The following is an 18398-nucleotide window of genomic DNA, read 5'->3' on the forward strand; positions in this document are numbered from 1 at the left end:
CATAAGGAAGAATGGTGAGTAACCCTTAGAAGCATGCGGGGCCAGGAATGTGAAGGTCCCAATTGGCCTGCTTTTCGCTCACCATGTGACAAAGCATGGCCGACAAGGTACAGTTCAATCGTTCTACCATCCCATCCGTCTGCGGATGGTAAGGTGAAGTGCGTATCTTTTTGGTGCCCAAGGCATCACACACATCCCGCAGCAACTTGGATGAAAAATTTCGGCCCTGGTCGGTGAGCAGCCGTTCCGGAGCACCTTTGTCCATCACATAACCGTTCAGGAATGCGTCGATAATGGACGATGCCTATTGGTCAGGCAAGGGCCAAGCCATCGGCCAACGTGAAAAATATTCCACCCCCACCAACAGGAATTTGTTACCCCTGGCGGAAGGAGGAAACGGCCCGAAGATATCGAGAGCCACAAGTTCATTAATTCGGGTCACCTTAATCGATTTTAAGGGTGGAATATATTTGTTGCATAGAGGTTTCCGCCGAGCGCATTCCGGGCACCTGAATAGCTTTGGCAACATCGGCCGTCATGTCGGGCCAAAAATAATCCTTTTGCATCATGAGCAAGGTTTTCTGCACGCCAAGATGCAGCAATTTTTCGGCAGCAATACACGCGTCGAAAGCCGGCCGCACACGCGAAGCAGGAATAGACAGGAGGTGGAAGATGACGTCAGAAATAATAGTCGCCGACGCCCCAGTATCCACCAAAATCCGAACTTCCACCCCCTGTATAGTGCACGGCACCATGGAGACCCCGCCGAAGCCGCGACGACATGGCGCGCCAATTTCCTACATTGAGTAATTGTACGCAGCGAAGCCCCGGCGGTGTCACGCAGTCGCAACCCGACGGAACATTACGCACGTCGGAAGATGCATGAGGTGTCAATATATGCCGGGTGTCTGACGCGTGCCAACTTGCCTGGTCGGGGTTACGGTCTGTCCATGGAGGCGACGCCGAAGATGGGGTCACGGAAGGTGGTGGTGGACGGAGACGACTCCGACAGTCGCGCGCAAAGTGGCCCATCTGGCTACACTTGAAGCACGTCGTCCCAGCCTGCCGGGCGAGCCCCATCGCCATCCCCGCGCGGCATCGAGGCTCCGTCCCGATGCACCACGGCCGCCGTCGCGGCACCCAGCGAAACGCGGCAGAGGCCAAGTCTTCATCTCCCGCGTTGTACGGAATGTGGACAACGCGAAATGGCGCCCATCCAATCGGCTCACCATCCTTGGCAGGGTCTCCCGTCCAGGCGGCCATCTGCGCCCAACGGCACAAGTTGTCCTTAGCATCGAGGCACCTGGGGCCCACCTGGACGTCAGCGGCTCGTGGCTCCACACCGGCAGCGAGATACCCATTTCCCTGGATAACTCCAGCATCCTCGCTAGAATGAGAGGGTCAAGTATGTCGGGCGTGGAGTTGGGGTAGGCGGCCATTGCGAGCGCCAACAGTGTGCAGCGATAGGCAAGGGGAGACTCGTTGGCTCCGCGGCAACGATGCATGAACTTCCTCTGGGCGTCAGACGGCAGTTCGTAAACTTACGCCATCTCGGCGAACGCATCTTTCAACGTCTTCTTCTTTTCCGAGGGGATGGAACGGAACACCGCTAACGATACATCGTCAAGTAGTGTAGACAAGGCGTCCAACGCCTCCTCCTCGGTCCACCACACCGAACGAAAAGCGGATTTGAACCGGCAAGTAAAAGCACTCCAGTCGCCGCCCGCAACAAATTCTTTAATGTTGGGAAGGCGATGGCTGCGCCCCGCGCCGTTATCCTTGGCCGATGCTGCCTCCGTCAGCCGCGCGCCACGTGGATCCGCCTAAATGTTGGGCTCAGACCGTGCACCCGCACAGCTGCACCCAAGATGGCGGCTTCGCGCCACGTGGCGGCTGTCACGGCCGTAATGGCGGACGGCCCTTCCGAGACCGCCAAAGGAAGCCCTGCTCGTCTCTACTCGGCAGAGTGTCCTGCGGCCGACCCGGTGCCGCGGACGAAGCGACCAGCGTCACGAGGTTGAGCAGAACCGTGCAGAGAGAATTGATCTGCTCCGCCACCCGCCGCCAGCCATAATCCCTGGCCAGAGGCGAAGACGGCTCCGCTCCGACATCCTTGCCCGGTGCCTTGGCCGAGGCAGCAGCGGTTGCAGTGACCGGGTCCGCAGCACCCGGGGTCGGTAAGTCTTGGTTGAGCGAGTCGTCATCGTCGTCCGAGGACGGCGCAGGTGGGTTATTTTTCTTGAGATGCTTGGACATCGTTGCAGCGCCTGCTTCATCCAATTTCAAGAGTCACTTCTGACACGACTAGTATTAAAGCACTTCGACGACGATCTATAGTTCGTGTCTTCTTTATTATTTGTTTCTCGTCGGCTGGACAGCTCCGCATTCTCTTCACACCGACACCGCTCCACTCTCGTTCCGCACGTTAGATGTCGCTCCATGCACAGCTTGCCCACGCTCCCCTGCTCCCGCACGCCGCTAGCAGACGGCACGCACCACCACGTGGCCGCTGGCGTGCCAGAGGCGCGAGATGTAGTGTCGCCTCTAGACTCTGCACACTGATTATACTTTCAATTATACTTTCACGTGTTTGCTTCAAATTGAATGGATTGCTTTAAAACAATCAGTTTGTGTATTCATTGCATTTGATTAACATTACCTGCAATGAAGAACAATAAAGAATGTTGGTCACTAAGAGCAGATTTATTTTTGTAGATACTTGCATTTTGCATACCTGAAATTGTCATCAGCTTGAAGAAACTGCACCATAAACTCAGTCAAAAGTTCTTTACTCCGAAACCCAACAGTGAGTAATGTTTGTAATGTTGTCTGGATGAATGCACGTTGCTCATCCACCTATTGATATAAAATATCACAACAATAAAGTGAAATCAGCCACACAATCCTCACAAGTTGTTATATTAGCATTCATGACATCACTTTGTATTTTAGACATGCCAATAAGGATGAAATATTGTATTTATATGAAATGTGACTCGTATATTTGTGGAGGTGAAAGTAAAATTAATGAACATTATTTCTATCAAAACGGTAAAAAGAAAAGTTGTATCTCTGAATCTTCTTGCTATTGTGATTCAGTGTGTTGTACACCCTCCTCGACCTAACATAGACAATGTTGCCAGAATAGTGAAAATGTTATCCAGTCTTGAGGCCTTAAATAGGTGGTGTGATGTCATCAATGTGCACCCACAAAGGAACAGGAAGTGGAAGCATGTAATACCTAGAGTTGCAAGTGTAAGGACAGTACGGGGTGATGTCGGGACAGTACGGCTCCCCGTGGCCATGGTTACTAATTAACATAACGTTATGGTAATATAGGACCCAAGTGGTTGCTAATAATGATTGATGCAACAAGCGTTGACAGGGTCGCGTGAGGGGAAGCGGGACCTAAAGGTCGTAAATTGTAATAAGGGCAGAGACAGACAGGGCCAGGTGCGGTGAGAGAGGGTTAGGGGAATAGGGGCGTGGCTGGGTCGTGAGGGGTATAAGAGCCGGCGCGAACTGGGGCACTGGGCTGCTGTTGTGGGGGAATTATCGTCGCCGTCGTCACCTTGGAGCAGGTGGTCTTCATCATCCTGGAGTGGGCACCTTGTAGTCTTGGAAGGCTCGAGTTATGTTGTCTCAGAATAGATTTATCTAAGTTACCCAAGTGTATATAGTCACTCGTGGTTACTCATTAAGTTATCAGTGCGTCGGCATACTTTATTCATAATAAATAAACATATAACTGAACAAGACGGTGTCTCTGAGAGCTACATTACACAAGTATTGATATAAATGATGTTATTATTCTAATGTGTTACTATAAAGATATATGTTTACACGGTGAAACAGGTTATTCATAGTTATACACAATGTTTACATTCTAATGAATTATGTTAGATGTGTTAATGAGGTGCACATATTTACATGGTGATACAGGTTAGTCACATTTCATTAGTTATACTAAATGGTTAGTCATATTTTTATGTTGTGTTAGCTTCAATTATTGTAAATACACTGTTCTCATGAGGTTATTTAATAACTTAATCATGCGTTTCCAAGCCTGCTAAAGCCGTCTGCTCAGTTTAAATAATTTAGAGTTCTCTCAATTTCAATACATTTTCTAGTCTTGGCCAATATTAATTAGTTTTGCATAGAAAAGCTATATTATCAATATTGATCAAATGTCCTTGTTGACAGGCGAGTACCGCAACTGCCGACAATTGTGTTTGTGAGTATTTGATGTTCCCATGGTATTCTTTTAGTGTGTATCTTCCGTCTGCATGGCCAAGATACCATTTGCGACAAGTACTTTTCCTACAAGTACCATTTGCTAAAAATCCATAAATTATCTCTTGCGTTAGTTTTGGTAAAGTTCATCCTTGGTCCCACAGTTGTATTTTCAGTACTGTACCAAATCTCAGAGTTTTAGTTTTCCCAAAAATCTAGCAAAGTTCAGACGACAACCAGATTTGGCCTGATTAAGCTAGTTTTAATTACTGGCAAAACATCATACTCAGATTGTAAATGTTGTGGCTTGGCTCTCCAACACACGGTGTGCTGTACTAGTGACGAATTGGCATGTTCTGTTTACGTGACAACCCTTACTAGTTGGCGGTGGGTTTTAACGACACATTTATATATTTACACGATTTAACAAAAAAAAACTTATGGTTGATATTGGTCGCGAAATCCTATGTGTTAAACTGATCTATGAAGGTGTTGTCGGCCAATTAATGATGAGTGTTTACATGGGCACTCAGAGAAAACCCACACGCGTGAGGGGGAAACGATCCCATACGGATGAAACCGGTGGAGTCTACATTTGTAGTAGGTTCAATGAGACGTGGACGACGTAGTCAGAGGCACACTTATTTATTATAACGTTTCACTCAGCACAGGCCAATGTATACACACTCGAAGGGGTAACGGCCCCTTCACCCGTCTAACAGGGAGACCCCACTGTCTCTAACCTGGCTAGCCTACTCGCAGGTCCTCCACTCGAGAGCTAGGGGAGGCTAGCTGATCCAGCTCTGGCCAAGCTAGGATCACGGCACCCTTAGTCACCAGGCCGGCTCTTACAAGAGCATCGGCTCTGGGCTCTCGGGGCCACGCCACTGGCTTGCCCTGGTCGGTCCTTAGAAGGACAGTGATCCAGGGGAGTCCCAGAGCCTATCTAGCCGGTCTTCACTCTTCACTGGTTTAAGCTAAACACTGAACTCCGAGCCCACCGGCTCACCGCCTTATATAGCAATTCCCCTCCGAGGGGTGGGGCCGTGGGGGATCAGAGCGCCGTTACAGCCCCCCAGGGCTAACCGATGCGGACGTGGATGTAAGCATCCTTCCGCGTGCGGGCATAACCACCACTGGTGTTTGTTCGCCCTCCCATAACACCCCTACACATTTTTGCTGTGCTGCCTTTTCCTGCAAAGTCAGGGTGTAGCATCTCAACGCCTATGGGAAAGAAGTTTTACGACGTTTGTGTGATCCGCCAACCCTCATCTACAGTGCTGGATTACAGGCATGCATCACCACTGCGTAGAAGTCATTCTGTATTCATACCACGAGTGTGTCGTCCACATATTTAATCAAATGAGAGGGTGTTATTGTACTTGGAAGTGATAATTTTACTACCAACGTTTCCATGTATATGATATAAGGACTCTTTCACAGTGTCGATCTCCGTTGTCCTTTATTTGGGTTCGTGTAAATCTCGCTCCCACGGCGTCCTCGCTCAGGCCCACGTCTCCTCCGTCGAGCACTCTGCAGCCAGACTGCTGCTCCGCCCTGCAGCCACCCTGCTGCTCCGCTCTGCAGCCACACTGCTGCTCTGCTCTGCAGCCACACTGCTGCTCCGCTCTGCAGCCACACTGCTGCTCCACTCCTCCTCGCTCACGGCCAGCCTTCCACAGCCCGCTAGCCCCCTGCGCCCGGACACCAAAGGCCGACGGTGCCGAGGTCTCCCAACACGTGGAGATCACGCCACCCTCCCAGTCCTGCCCAGTGTGGCCTCCTCCCGGTTCCACTCCGTCTTCTCTTCCCGATCCCTTCCGGTTCTCTCCCTAAATCCTCTCCCCCACGTGACCCTAACTCCTCCCTCTCCTCACGTGACCCAGACTCCGCCCTCCTCAATCCTTGCTCGCATTACACGACCCCCCCCCCCCCCCCCTCCCTGATGAAAAACCCAGCCGTCCCCGGCTCCAACAGAACAAAATAATGCGAGCAACTTTCAACCATCGGGCATCACCGGACAACGGAGATTATAACAAGACGATAACAAAGAACAACAAGAACAACAATCAACGAAAGGAAAGGGATTTGGAACGCGTGCGGGTCGCCGGCCCATCCCGAACGGGCGGCGGCCCCCCCACAGACCGAGAACGCGACGGGGTTTTAAGAGCGACGGGATTAGAACCGCCCACCGCTGTTGGAGGCCCGTCAATGCCATGGTCCCGTTCCCCAGAGAGACCCGAGTCCGGGGTCTCCCGCAACCGTGTCTGTGGTGGGGTTGGAGGGGCAGCGGGGTCAAGTGTCCCCATCGCCGTGGCAGGCCCACCCACAGCAGGATTCGCTGCATCCGCCTGTGTCACGGCCGGTTCGTCTGTAGAAGGCACGACAGACGCGCTTGCAGGGTCAACAGGCAAAGGCAGAGGTGCGTCGGATGCAACAGACACCGGCAAGGCAATATCAGGAGATGACGCATCCGTCAGCGGGGCCACGTAGGGTTTCAACCGAGATGTATGGACGTACCAGCGCCGCGATCCGAACCGAACACGCGTGGACTGCGGGTTAGGAACCTCAATAAGCTTAACCGGCCCCTGCCATGGTTTGTGCAGCTTAGGGGAGGTCCCCGCCCGCACCTGCGGGCAGTGCAGCCAGGCCATGTCCCCCACTCGCCAGGGGCATTTCCCATTCGAGCGCCGAGCGCAACGTTCGTTCCGGGCCTGGGTCTTGGCAGTAGCCAATTGCGCCCCCTCCCGTGCCTCGGTGACGCGTCGAACAGTGTTTTGAATGTACTCGGGGAGAGGCTTAACAGGACCCTTCGCCCCCATACCCAGCTGTACGTCCATCAGCGGCACATTCTCGCGGCCGTACATTAGAAAAAATTGAGAATACCCTGTCGACGCATGAGGCATCATCCGATACGCGGAGAGTACCCCAGGGATATGCAAATCCCAATCAGCTTGTTTCTCGTTAACCGTGTGACATAGCATGGCCGACAGCATCCGATTAAGCCGTTCCACCATGCCATCCATCTGCGGGTGGTAGGGAGACATACGAACCTTCTTGGTTCCCAGAGCAGCGCACACTTCCGCCAACAATTTAGAAGAAAAATTTCGCCCTTGATCCGTGAGCAGCCTTTCCGGCGCCCCTTTGTCCATTACATATCCAAACAGGAAGGCGTCCATGATAGACGCCGCCGACTGGTCAGGTAAGAGCCAAGCCATCGGCCAGCGGGAAAGATATTCCACCCCGACCAGCAAAAATGTATTGCCCCTAGCGGATGGCGGGAAGGGTCCCAAAATATCCAACGCCACAAACTCGTTAATCCGAGACACCTGTATAGACTGCACTGGCGGCACATATGGGTTTTTAGGCGGCTTCCGCGGGGCACACTCGGGACACGCCCGAATGTGTCCGACGACATCCGTATACATGCCGTGCCAGAAGTAGTCTCGCTGCAACGTCAACAAGGTTTTCTGCACCCCGAGATGTAATAGAGTGTCGCAGTGCAGAGTCCGAATCAATTCGTACCGTAACGACGACGGTACTACCAGACGCCAGCGATTGTGCAACCCCTCCCTCCACATCAGCAACCCATCCCGGAGAGCAGCCCCCAGCGTCCCACCAGACAGCAGTCCCCCCGTTCCCTTCGCAGCCCGACTCCGTAAGGTCCCCAGCGAGTCATCAAGCAACTGCTCGCGAATCCATACCAAGCGCGGCAGGTTCAGAACCCCATCAGCCGGTCCCGGGCATACAGGAGCCTCGGGCACCTCGACAGCTGACACAACAGGCCGAGGGGGTTGCTGAACCGGTGTACACCTATTCGTACCCGAAGCAAGCACAAGGGGACCCCTGCGGCAACCTGGAGAACGCGTCCGCGTTCGCGTGACGCGACCCCTTCCAGTACTGAATTTCGAAGGAAAATTCCTGCAGGGTTTCCAACCATCGTGCCAGTTGGCCAGATGGTTGGTCAACTCTCAGGGCATATTGCAAAACCGCATGGTCCGTGTGAACAATAAACGACCGGCTGTATAGATACGGGCGATATTGGCGGAGAAAGTGGACAATAGCCAATAGTTCACGGTGAGTAACGCAGTAGCGGGTCTCTGCCAGAGACAGCACGTGGCTACCGTAGGCAACCACGCGTTCCACGCTGCCCTTGGACTGTGACAGAATGGCCCCGATCCCAGTGTCACTAGCATGCGTATCCAGAATAAAAGGGCGATCAAAATCCGGATAGACCAATTTCGGCGCCGTCGCCAAACGATCACGTAGGCCTGAACCTCCAGCCCTTCTCCGTAAGGAGGTGCAAGGGCCTAGCGATCGTAGCAAAGTTCGGAACGAACCTGCGATAATATGAAGCGAACCCAAGGAAGCGACGTACGTCCCCCACCGAGGCCGGGGTTGGCCAGTTGCGAACGCACGCCGTCTTCTCTGGGTCCGTGGCCACCCCGTCCGCACTGACTATGTGTCCCAAATAGCGCACGGATCGTTGCAGTAGGTGACACTTTTTGGGTTTAAATTTCAAATTGGCGGAGCGCATCCTAGCAAACACCGCTTCCAATCTCTGTAGATGTTCTTCAAACGTGCGGCTGAAGACGATAACATCGTCTAAATATATCAAACATGTCTCCCACTGCAGACCCGTTAACACCAGCTCCATCAACCGCTGAAAAGTGGCGGGGGCAGCATTCAAGCCCATTGGAAGACAATTAAACTGAAATAAGCCCTGCGGCGTACGGAAAGCTGTCTTTTCCCTCGAGGACTCATCCAGGGGAAGCTGCCAGAATCCCGAGGAAAGATCAGGCGTAGAAAAAAATTTCGCCCCGGACAAGGCATCGAGGGAATCATCAATACACGGCAGGGGGTAGGCATCTGCCACGGACACTTTGTTTAATTTGCGAAAATCGACACAAAATCGCAATTTCCCATCCTTTTTCTTCACAAGGACCACCGGCGCGCCCCACGGACTGTTAGACGGGGAAATTATGTCAGCAGCCAGCATATCCTCCACTGCGCCGCGAACATGATCCCGCTCCATCGGGCTCAACCGATGCGGGTTCATCCGAATCGGAGCGGCATCCCCCGTATCAATGTGGTGGGAGAGCAAGGAGGTGCGTCCCAAATCAAAATCATCTGAGCTGAAAACGTCGGAATAGCTTAGCAAGAGCGCACGAAGCGCGGACCGTTGTTCCTCAGTCAGGGATGAGTTTTCCCCGCACAACTCGGCAACCTGCCCCGTGGGGGCCGAAACCCCCCCTACCAGGTCCCGGCGGCCCCGGTCGTCATGGGCCATGAAAGCAGTCGTGGCGTGAGCCAAAACCGTTCCGGCCGGTACGCTAACATTATCCGCACTCCCATTCAGCACTTGTAAAAACGGAGGCTGACCCGGCCGGACAATCGTCTGTGCCCCGACCAGCGCCGAGCCGCCCGTTATAGCCGTGGACGGCAATAACAAAACACCCGCCGCTCCCTCAACGCCAGGCACTGGTTTCCGATACCTCAACGGAATAAGCATCTGTGAACCAGGTGGAATATCACCAGATACCTCGGACAGTGCCTGCACCTGGCAGACAGGGGCAGAGTCGCCCCAGGGCGACGGCAAGAACGAAATTTTCAGACCCCCTGGCAATTCAATGCAATTTTGATTCACCCTTATTTGAATGGGCATTCTTGCCAGGAAATCAGTCCCCCGAAAAAACAGAGCACCGCGAGGGACCTGGAAATCAAAACGGTCCCTGAAGCCGACACCCCCCCAATCGATATGTTGGCGTCCACCTGGCCCACAATGCCCATACTTCCCCCGTTCGCCGCTATGCAAGAGTCATAAACCGGTCGCACCCTTCCCGGCGGAATACCTAAGAGATGAAAAATGACGTCTGAGATAATGGTCGCGGACGCACCTGAGTCCACCAAAATGTGCACCTCGACCCCCTGAATAGAACCAGGCACAATGGACGACCCAGTAGCGGCCGCAACAACCCTCCGTGCCAATTTCCGCCACTGCATCAGCGAGCGACACGGGTCGATCCGCGGCCCCCCGTTGTTAATGACACACCGACCGCGTGGCGATGGTGATGCATGAGGTGACAGGCCTTGCCGGGTTTCTGATGCGCACCGACTTGCCTGTCCTGGATGGTCCTTTCGCATCACGTCCATGGCAGAGGCCTCCAGCTGGGGTGGCCCCGGGATGCGAGCCCAACAATCCCTGGCAAAGTGGCCCTTACGGCCGCAGCGGAAACACTCCAAGTCCCGACGCTCCCGCGTCGGCGGCCCGGAGCGGACCCCCGCTCCCCCTCGAGCAGGCCACTGGGCGGACGCGGCCGTCAACTCCTGCGGACCCCTGTCGTCAGGAATGTAGACAGCCTTCTTGGGGTCCCACCCTGTAGCACCGCCTTCGACGATGGGGCCCCCCATCCAAGCTGACACCTGTTTCCACTGTCGAAGGTTAAATTGGGCATCCAAGCACTTAGCCGCAACACGGGACGTCAACTTATCATGGCCGCACACCGGCATGGGAATCCCCAAGTCCCTAAATAACTCCAGCATCTTGCCCAATATGAGGGGTTCCAACAAATCAGGCTCTGTTTCAGGATACGCAGCCATAGCTAGTTCCAGAACGGCGCCTCGGAATGCCACCAGCGATTCTTCCGGCGCCCGTTGCCGCTGTACGAATCTGGGATGAGCATCGTCCGGAGGCTCATAGGCGTCCGCCATTTCCTCAAAGACCCCCTGTAGCGTCCTCTTCTTTTCAGCCTTGATGGAGCGGAAGAACCTGACGGACTCGTCGTCGAGAAGTGTTGGCAAGACTTCCAGGGCCTCCATGTCCGTCCATTTGGCGGATCGTACAGCCGCTTGAAAACGGCAGGCGAACGCGCTCCAATCTCCGCCGATGGAGAACTCTTTAACAGTTGTTAGATGACGGCTGCGGGTCCTTGCTCCGCCGTCCTCCGTCGATGGTGACTCGTGCGGCAGCGACAAGATGGCGTCACTCCGCAACATGTTCAAGATGGCGGCTCCCCGCGGTGGAAGGCGTAAGATGGCGGCTTCCCACCGTTCCTCCTCGGCCACGCCCAAGATGGCGGCTTCGTGCCACATGGTGGAGAGGGCTGACGGCGTCGGCAAGGCCCCGGCCCACTGTTCCCCGCTGGGCCTCTCCGAAGTCGTCGCCGGCGTCACGAGGTCGCACAACTGCGCCAACACCGCTTTCAGTGCCTCCAGTTGGGCCGCCACCTGTCACCATCCTTCGTCGGCGTCCACTTGCGAGGATGGACCCACCGAAGTGGCAACGTCCTGCACCCCCGGACCGTCGCTCGTCCCTGCGTCGCTTCCCCCCTCCATCGTCGGTAGCGCCACCGCTGGAGGGAGGTCGTCTCCAGAAGATGTTGCAGAAGATGGTGCAGGGACGTTCTTTCTTCTGAGCTGTTTTGATATGCCGTTTCACTTGACACCAGTGTAATAAAGGACTCTTTCACAGTGTCGATCTCTGCTGTCCTTTATTTGGGTTCGTGTAAATCTCGCTGCCACGGCATCCTCGCTCAGGCCCGCGTCTCCTCCGTCGAGCACTCCGCAGCCACACTGCTGCTCCGCCCTGCAGCCACACTGCTGCTCCGCTCTGCAGCCACACTGCTGCTCCGCTCTGCAGCCAAACTACTGCTCCGCTCCTCCTCGCTCACGGCCAGCCTTCCACAGCCCGCTAGCCCCCCTGCACCCGGACACCGATGGCCGACGGTGCCGAGGTCTCCCAACACGTGGCGATCGTGCCACCCTCCCAGTCCTGCCCAGTGTGGCCTCCTCCCGGTTCCACTCCGTCTTCTCTTCCCGATCCCTTCCGGTTCTCTCCCTAAATCCTCTCCCTCACGTGACCCTAACTCCTCCCTCTCCTCACGTGACGCAGACTCACCCCCCTCAATCCTTGCTCGCATTACATATAGATAATGATCAATAATAGAAGACAGGGGATAACCAATTCCTGCTCCTTGCTTTTGCATGTAAAAATCTCCTTTCTAGAGAAAATGTGTTATTTAAGTAGAGTTGAGCCAATTGTGGATTTTTTGTTATTAATAAGAGCATTGAGCATGTTAATTGACCCACTAATTGGGACCTTGATGAACACAGGCATTTAAAAAACAGAACAAATTCTCATTTTACTCACGCGATCTGACCATTTTTTTTAATGAATTATAGTATTGGTCGCAAAAGCCTACGTGTTAACTTTCATCTATAAGTAAAACATATGTAATACACGAATATAGCATACCTTGCAGTTGGGTGGTATTTCCGCATTGAGAACAGCATACAATCTGTTACATATTTCAGTCAGAGAGCCTTGCTTTTCTTGGAAATATAGTTTCTGGATAGCATTTACCAGATCAGTCTTACTGCTATAGTCTGCAGTTACGAGCAGTTGCAACAGCAGTGCAAGAAAGCCACCTGGAGTTTGTGCCGTTGGCAAGTTCTGCATAAACACACACAACTTGTAAAGGCGGGTTTGCAATCTGTACCACTGATTAACCAGAATACATTTACATGTTTAACGTAGGATAGAACTAGGAGAGCATAGTAAGAATCGAGATTTTAAGTTTTCGTGACTGCAGGGATCCATACTCGTTGGTTCTTTCGGTAAAGTCACGTAGGTATAAAATAAAATAAAAAATCACGACGTTACGGGCGCAACACAAGCGCCCGTCATCAGGTGGGACAACACAGCAAGAAACAAATGCTGAAGTGGGCAAAAGAGGTGCTTGTATCAAGAGGTTATATAGGTGAAGTATTCGGAATGACGGCAGGAAACCACTTGACGGGTAGCACACTTTTTATTAAACCTTGACTTGTCACGATACAACGTGTGGTCACTATTCCTCACACTACACACACTTCACTTGACACGTGTGGTCGCTATTCCTCACACTACACACACTTCACTTGACACGTGTGGTCACTACCTTTCCCACTACACACTCCACTCAACACGTGTAGTTACTATGGCTCACGCTGCATGCTCACACTGCATGCTCACACTGCACTCCAGGCCCGTAACGTCCGTGGAGCCTCCAGGCCCACCCCAGCTTGGGTGTGGGTCACATCCTCTGGGTCCCGAGGGCCAGCCCTCACACGGACGTTCGGCCCCGGGTCCCAGGGTCCCGCCTCTGGGTCACACAGAGCCCCGGCCCTTACAAGGACAGCGGGACTAGGTGCCGCAGGGCCCTATCTCTTCCTCCTCCGTCTTCAGTCTTCGCTGGTCACAAAACTCCCCGTGCGCCTGTGCGCACCACCTTATATAGCCCCCGCTCTTGGGAGACGGAGCGTATGCGGACCTCGACGTGAGCATCCCCCTTAGTTGACCAATCCCCGCGCGCTTGTCCCAGGATCCCATCGCTGTCAGCGCGCGTCACCTATACCCAGCCAATCAGTGATCCCATCGCTGTCAGCGCGCGTCACCGATACCCAGCCAATCACTGCCTCATAACCCCCGACCCCGCGCTGACCCCTGATCCTTCACCGTCAGCGCGCGTCACCAACACACACAGCCAATCACTACGCGCTGACACACGATTCCCACCCCAGCGCGTATCACCACTACATAGGCAAGAGAGGGGGGTGGAGCCAGTGAGGAGAGATAGAGAGGGTGGGGGTGTGGGGCAGGGGGAAGGGTGTGCTGAAAGCTCCGGGACGAGCAGGACAAAAAAATGCCTGGGCTGGGAAGTAAGCGGGGCTGGGGGTAGGAGGCTGTAGAAGACTAGAGATGCGGATACGACAGTAATCTATAAAGCAGTTAAGGTTTTACCTGGTTAATAACATCCTTCCAATGATTGTTCAATTTGTATCCATATTCTCGATTAAGTTATGACTATGTTTATATATCTTATTTTATTTTATACCTACGTGACTTTACCGAAGTTGGTATTATTGCCTTCAGTCAGTGGTAAATGGACAAAGGGCCGGTTGAATCCTCATATCTGTGAATAACTTATAATAGGAAGATGTGGTGTGAGGTGCCACAGTGTAGTGTTGTGGCATAGTGTAGTATTGTAGTGTCTGACAGACTACACTAAAGATGTAAGTCTCAGATACGAAACTTCACATAAGGCCGAGATTGGCAGAAAAGTTTAATGAACAAATGCATGTGTGGTAAAATAATTATCAACAAACATATATACAAGAATACGGGCAGTCCCCGGGATGCAGAAGACCCGACTTACAGAAATCCTACCTAACAGAAATGCTCCCATAAAATAATCATGTTAAATAAAATTAATATGAGGAAATGTTTGCCTTAGTTGTGTAAGCGAAAGTAGTGCAGCGCGGTGAGGTTGCAGATGAATAGCGCAAAGCGAGGGGTAGCATTACATAATCCTTTTCCAGAATTTTGCAGAATTACGTAATTTTAGTTGGAAATGCTTATGATTATATTTTTTTCGCCATGTTTCTATTGCTAGTTTCATTCATTTTACGTTTATTTCATGAGTTATTTACTGTATGTACTTTATTTAACACAATCACACTTCGATTGCTTATGGTCTCAGCCAACAGCGATCAGAGAAGTCTAGGCTTAGCCCAATGCACGATAAGCGAACATTCCAAACAATTAACCAGAGACATATAGACAGACATATAAGCAGACAGATAACACAGAGATACATAGAGAGAGAACAAACATAGGCACACAGAGAAACCACGCCTCTGTGTCGAGGCCTTATATAGAGGCCTCGACACAGAGGCGTGGTTTCTGTCTGCTTATATGTCTGTTTATGTCTCTGGTTCTGTGTTTTATCTCTCTCTCAAATTTAGCATTCTCAGGAAGAACGTAATCAACCAGGTAGGGTTGTTGACTATTATGTTATCCGACTCTCTGTTGTATTACATTACATTTCTAAGTATACTAGATTTGTGTTTCTATTTCATTTATACCTGATGATGATTGCTTGTGTTGCAATCGAAACGTCGTATGCTAGTATTGAATTTATTATTTTATCTTTATACGTGACTTTACCGAAAGAACCAAAGAGTAATTTCTGCAGTCACGAAAGCTCCAAATTAGGTTTAATTATGGGTAGTTTTAGAGTAGATATTCGATTGAATTAAAGAATTATAGGAAGTGCAGAGCATATGAACCTTATGGCGGTACCCCGGGGTACCATAGTACCTCCGCTCTCGCATAATGTCCGTGATGCAATCATTTTTAGTCTGTTGATGGTCGGCGATGCGGCAATCGACTCATCTCGATGAGCTGTACACGATGCACGATGGTGCATACGAGGGTTCAGGGTTTCAGCGCAATCATCCTCGCTGCGTTTCGACATCGTGGAGTAGCACTGATTTCGGATTGATTGGTACCCCAGTCGCGGAGTTAAGTACACTCCTTGAAAAAATAGTGTCCCAGAAATAAAATATTTAATTGCCTCGGCCATTTTGTATTATTTGGTACCCCAGGGTACCGCCATAAGGATCATATGTACAGCAATGCGATGCAGATAGCGATAGAAAATGGACGACAGTGTGATACAGTACTGAGAGAAAACTAACTATTTCTGGTAATGGAATGTTATCTTGATTTTGGGAGGAAATTGTTCAGTTTCTGACATACGAAAAATTTGGGTTACGGATTGTTCTCGGGGACCTAACCCTTCCGTAACCCGGGGACTGCCTATATCCCGGTTTACGTAAGGGGTGCGTTCCTGAAAGTTGCGATGACGAATATCAAAACGACGTAAATCTAAGCCAAAGTAGTCTGCACCCGACGAGCGATAAACAGAGATAACGGAGGGTATGGTGACGCTATGCTCATGCACGCATCTTCATCCGAGACGTGCCCACAACATTACATTACATTTACCCCTTTTGGCGTCCTCTGGTCTAACACTGTTAGAGCCAAGGCTCAAAAGAAAGCTGTCTCTGGTGTGGACCAATCAGTTTCAAGGACAATTGTGGTGCCACAGCAATGGAACAACTCCGCCGGCGCTGCTATCCCCTCGCACCCCTCCACACGAACGCACGCGCATCCCCACTAAACACACACATGCACCCACGTAGGGTCTCGTGGGGGGGTCACCTGGTACCATGGGTTTTTACCCGAGGGGCCCCTAGCGAGGATGTCCCACGGTTTCCCAGTGCCAGGAGATTGGCCGACCTCCCCCCAGGCCGAATTACATTGCGCCCCCCGTGAATTAGCTTAGAATTGTATGGGCACGACGAAGCTCACCGGGCAAACCACAATGAAAACACTCACAGCACAGGGAGATGGGGCCTCAGGGACAAACACCCAGCGAGCAACGCATAAGAGGAGGTGGGAGGGAAATTCCTGAGCCGACTGAAGCTAAATCTCCACCAGACGGCCACCCCGACCAGGCCAGGTGTGGCGTAGGTGGGGAGGGCGGGTGCGTAACCAATGGGTGAAGGCACACTGGAGGATATCGATCCAGGTAAGGGCGGGGCATCGGTTGAAAATCGAAAGGTAGGCGCCCGATTGGCCCTGCAGGGGAACACCACATAACCCTGGATTTTTGGATTCGGAGAAGACAAAGGGAGGGAAGGGAAAAACGTTAGTCAGTGCTCCTGCAGCCGTTGAGCCACCCGGTCGGACTCCCAGCCGCTCGCAGCGTCCAAGGGACGCTGGCGAGTGCAGCTACGACTCGACCCCAGGCAGAGACATCTCATACCCTCGTCCCTCCGACTCCCACCACGTCCGTGCGATACTGTGAGTACGTGCGCGAGGTGAGAAGTAGAGCAAGGGTACACCCAGGGATTGAATAAGGATAGGCTAGGAGCTGCTCGCTGAGAATTCTGCTCCGGGCCACGCAGGGTGTTTTCTTTTCTTCAGGCGCGCCATTAATAAACTTTAGCACAGAGGATCCGTGTGGTGTTATTTCTGTGGGTGTGGGGAAAGTGTTGACGTAGTGTGTAATTGAAGCGTGTGTGTGAGGCAGCGCGGTTAGTAATTCATTAACGGCTCCCGTGTCCGTGCAGCCACGTGATTAATAGGGCAAGGGAGGGGTGAGTTAAAACCTGTTCGCGTGTGTGTTTACACAGCACGTTTTACGCAGTTTGTTTACGTAGCGACGATCGCATCAACGGTGGGGCGCACGTAAATTGTCATCAATACAGCCGTCATTTTGCCCACGTGCCTGTGTGCGTGCTTACACTCCAACCGCGGCGGCGCATAGTCATACGGCTATTTTTAGCGCGAGCCGTGGTGAGCAACCTGCACGGGCACGCGCATGCACGCAGCCACCTCCGCGTTAGTGGTGGTGTACGTGGGGAGTGTGTGGGATAACTCCAGGCGGTGGGGAGCCAGCCACTAACCATGTCTCTCAGAGAGGACGCTGGTGCGGGGAGGCCGATCACCCGATCAGCGGCAGCCGTAAACGTTTTTGAGGGTTGCAGCGATTTCAGATCTTGCTACGTCTGCAGCGATGTGACCCAGGCCCTTGAGAGCCACATCTACTTGGGCAATAATATCATTAAGTTCTATTTCTCATGGTCTGAAATCCGTTTTAGCTAAAGGACTAAACTTTTCAGTCACACCTAGACACATATCATGTCGGATCTTAACTGATTGTGTTCACGTTTACGGTGACTTTCAGACCGCAGTCCACTCACTGGCATTGACTATATATTTTTTATTCTCCGTAGGGAATGGATTCTTTGCTCCGCCGCAAGTCTCCTATCACCACTCTCCCATTGACATATTTCGTTGCTTCCTCTTAATACCTTTCACGCGACGGTCAATGGTATAGTGTATAGCAGATTGTATAATAATAAATAGTATAAAAGTGTAATGTTTAATATAATGTATAAGGTAATATATAGTATCGTAATTGTATAGTGAATATACAGCAGTGTGGTATACAGTATGGTGGGTAGAATAATACATAGTGTAATATTACAATGTATAGTCTAAGGTATAGGGGTGGTGTATAGTAATGCAGTATATAATTTAATGTTGGGTTTGTCTATGGCAGTATATAGTACGGGGTAGACCCGTGTGATGTAAGAGAAAAAAGTTTAGCTGGAGGCATATTATCTTTTTTGCGACATAGAATTGTAATGTATGACTTACTGTTAGTAGCTCAGCTTATTGGAGAGTATATTTAGTATATTAATGATACTGATGTAGTTTATATTTTAGTTTAGTTACGTGGTGGTTTAGCTGCTGCAGCTCCTTACTATTA

At 51.8% G+C, this 18398-nt stretch overlaps 1 protein-coding gene across 7 annotated transcripts in view; it reads right to left on the reverse strand.

Moving 5' to 3' along the window:
• The window catches only part of WDR97 (WD repeat domain 97), a 66555-nt gene that overhangs the window by 11958 nt on the left and 36199 nt on the right, over positions 1–18398 (reverse strand). For 5 of the 7 annotated variants that reach the window (XM_061560700.1, XM_061560699.1, XM_061560703.1 and 2 more), the window contains 2 exons: positions 12488–12685; positions 2735–2856 (listed from right to left, as the gene is read on the reverse strand). In XM_061560700.1, coding sequence (XP_061416684.1) covers positions 2735–2856; positions 12488–12685 — 320 coding nt within the window. The remainder of the gene's footprint in view (positions 1–2734; positions 2857–12487; positions 12686–18398) is intronic. The other 2 variants (XM_061560705.1, XM_061560702.1) reach the window with 1 other exon arrangement.

Source organism: Lethenteron reissneri, chromosome 26 (genome assembly GCF_015708825.2).
Source record: "Lethenteron reissneri isolate LAM-NWPU_2019-01 chromosome 26, ASM1570882v1, whole genome shotgun sequence".
Classification (NCBI taxonomy): Eukaryota; Metazoa; Chordata; class Hyperoartia; order Petromyzontiformes; family Petromyzontidae; genus Lethenteron; species Lethenteron reissneri.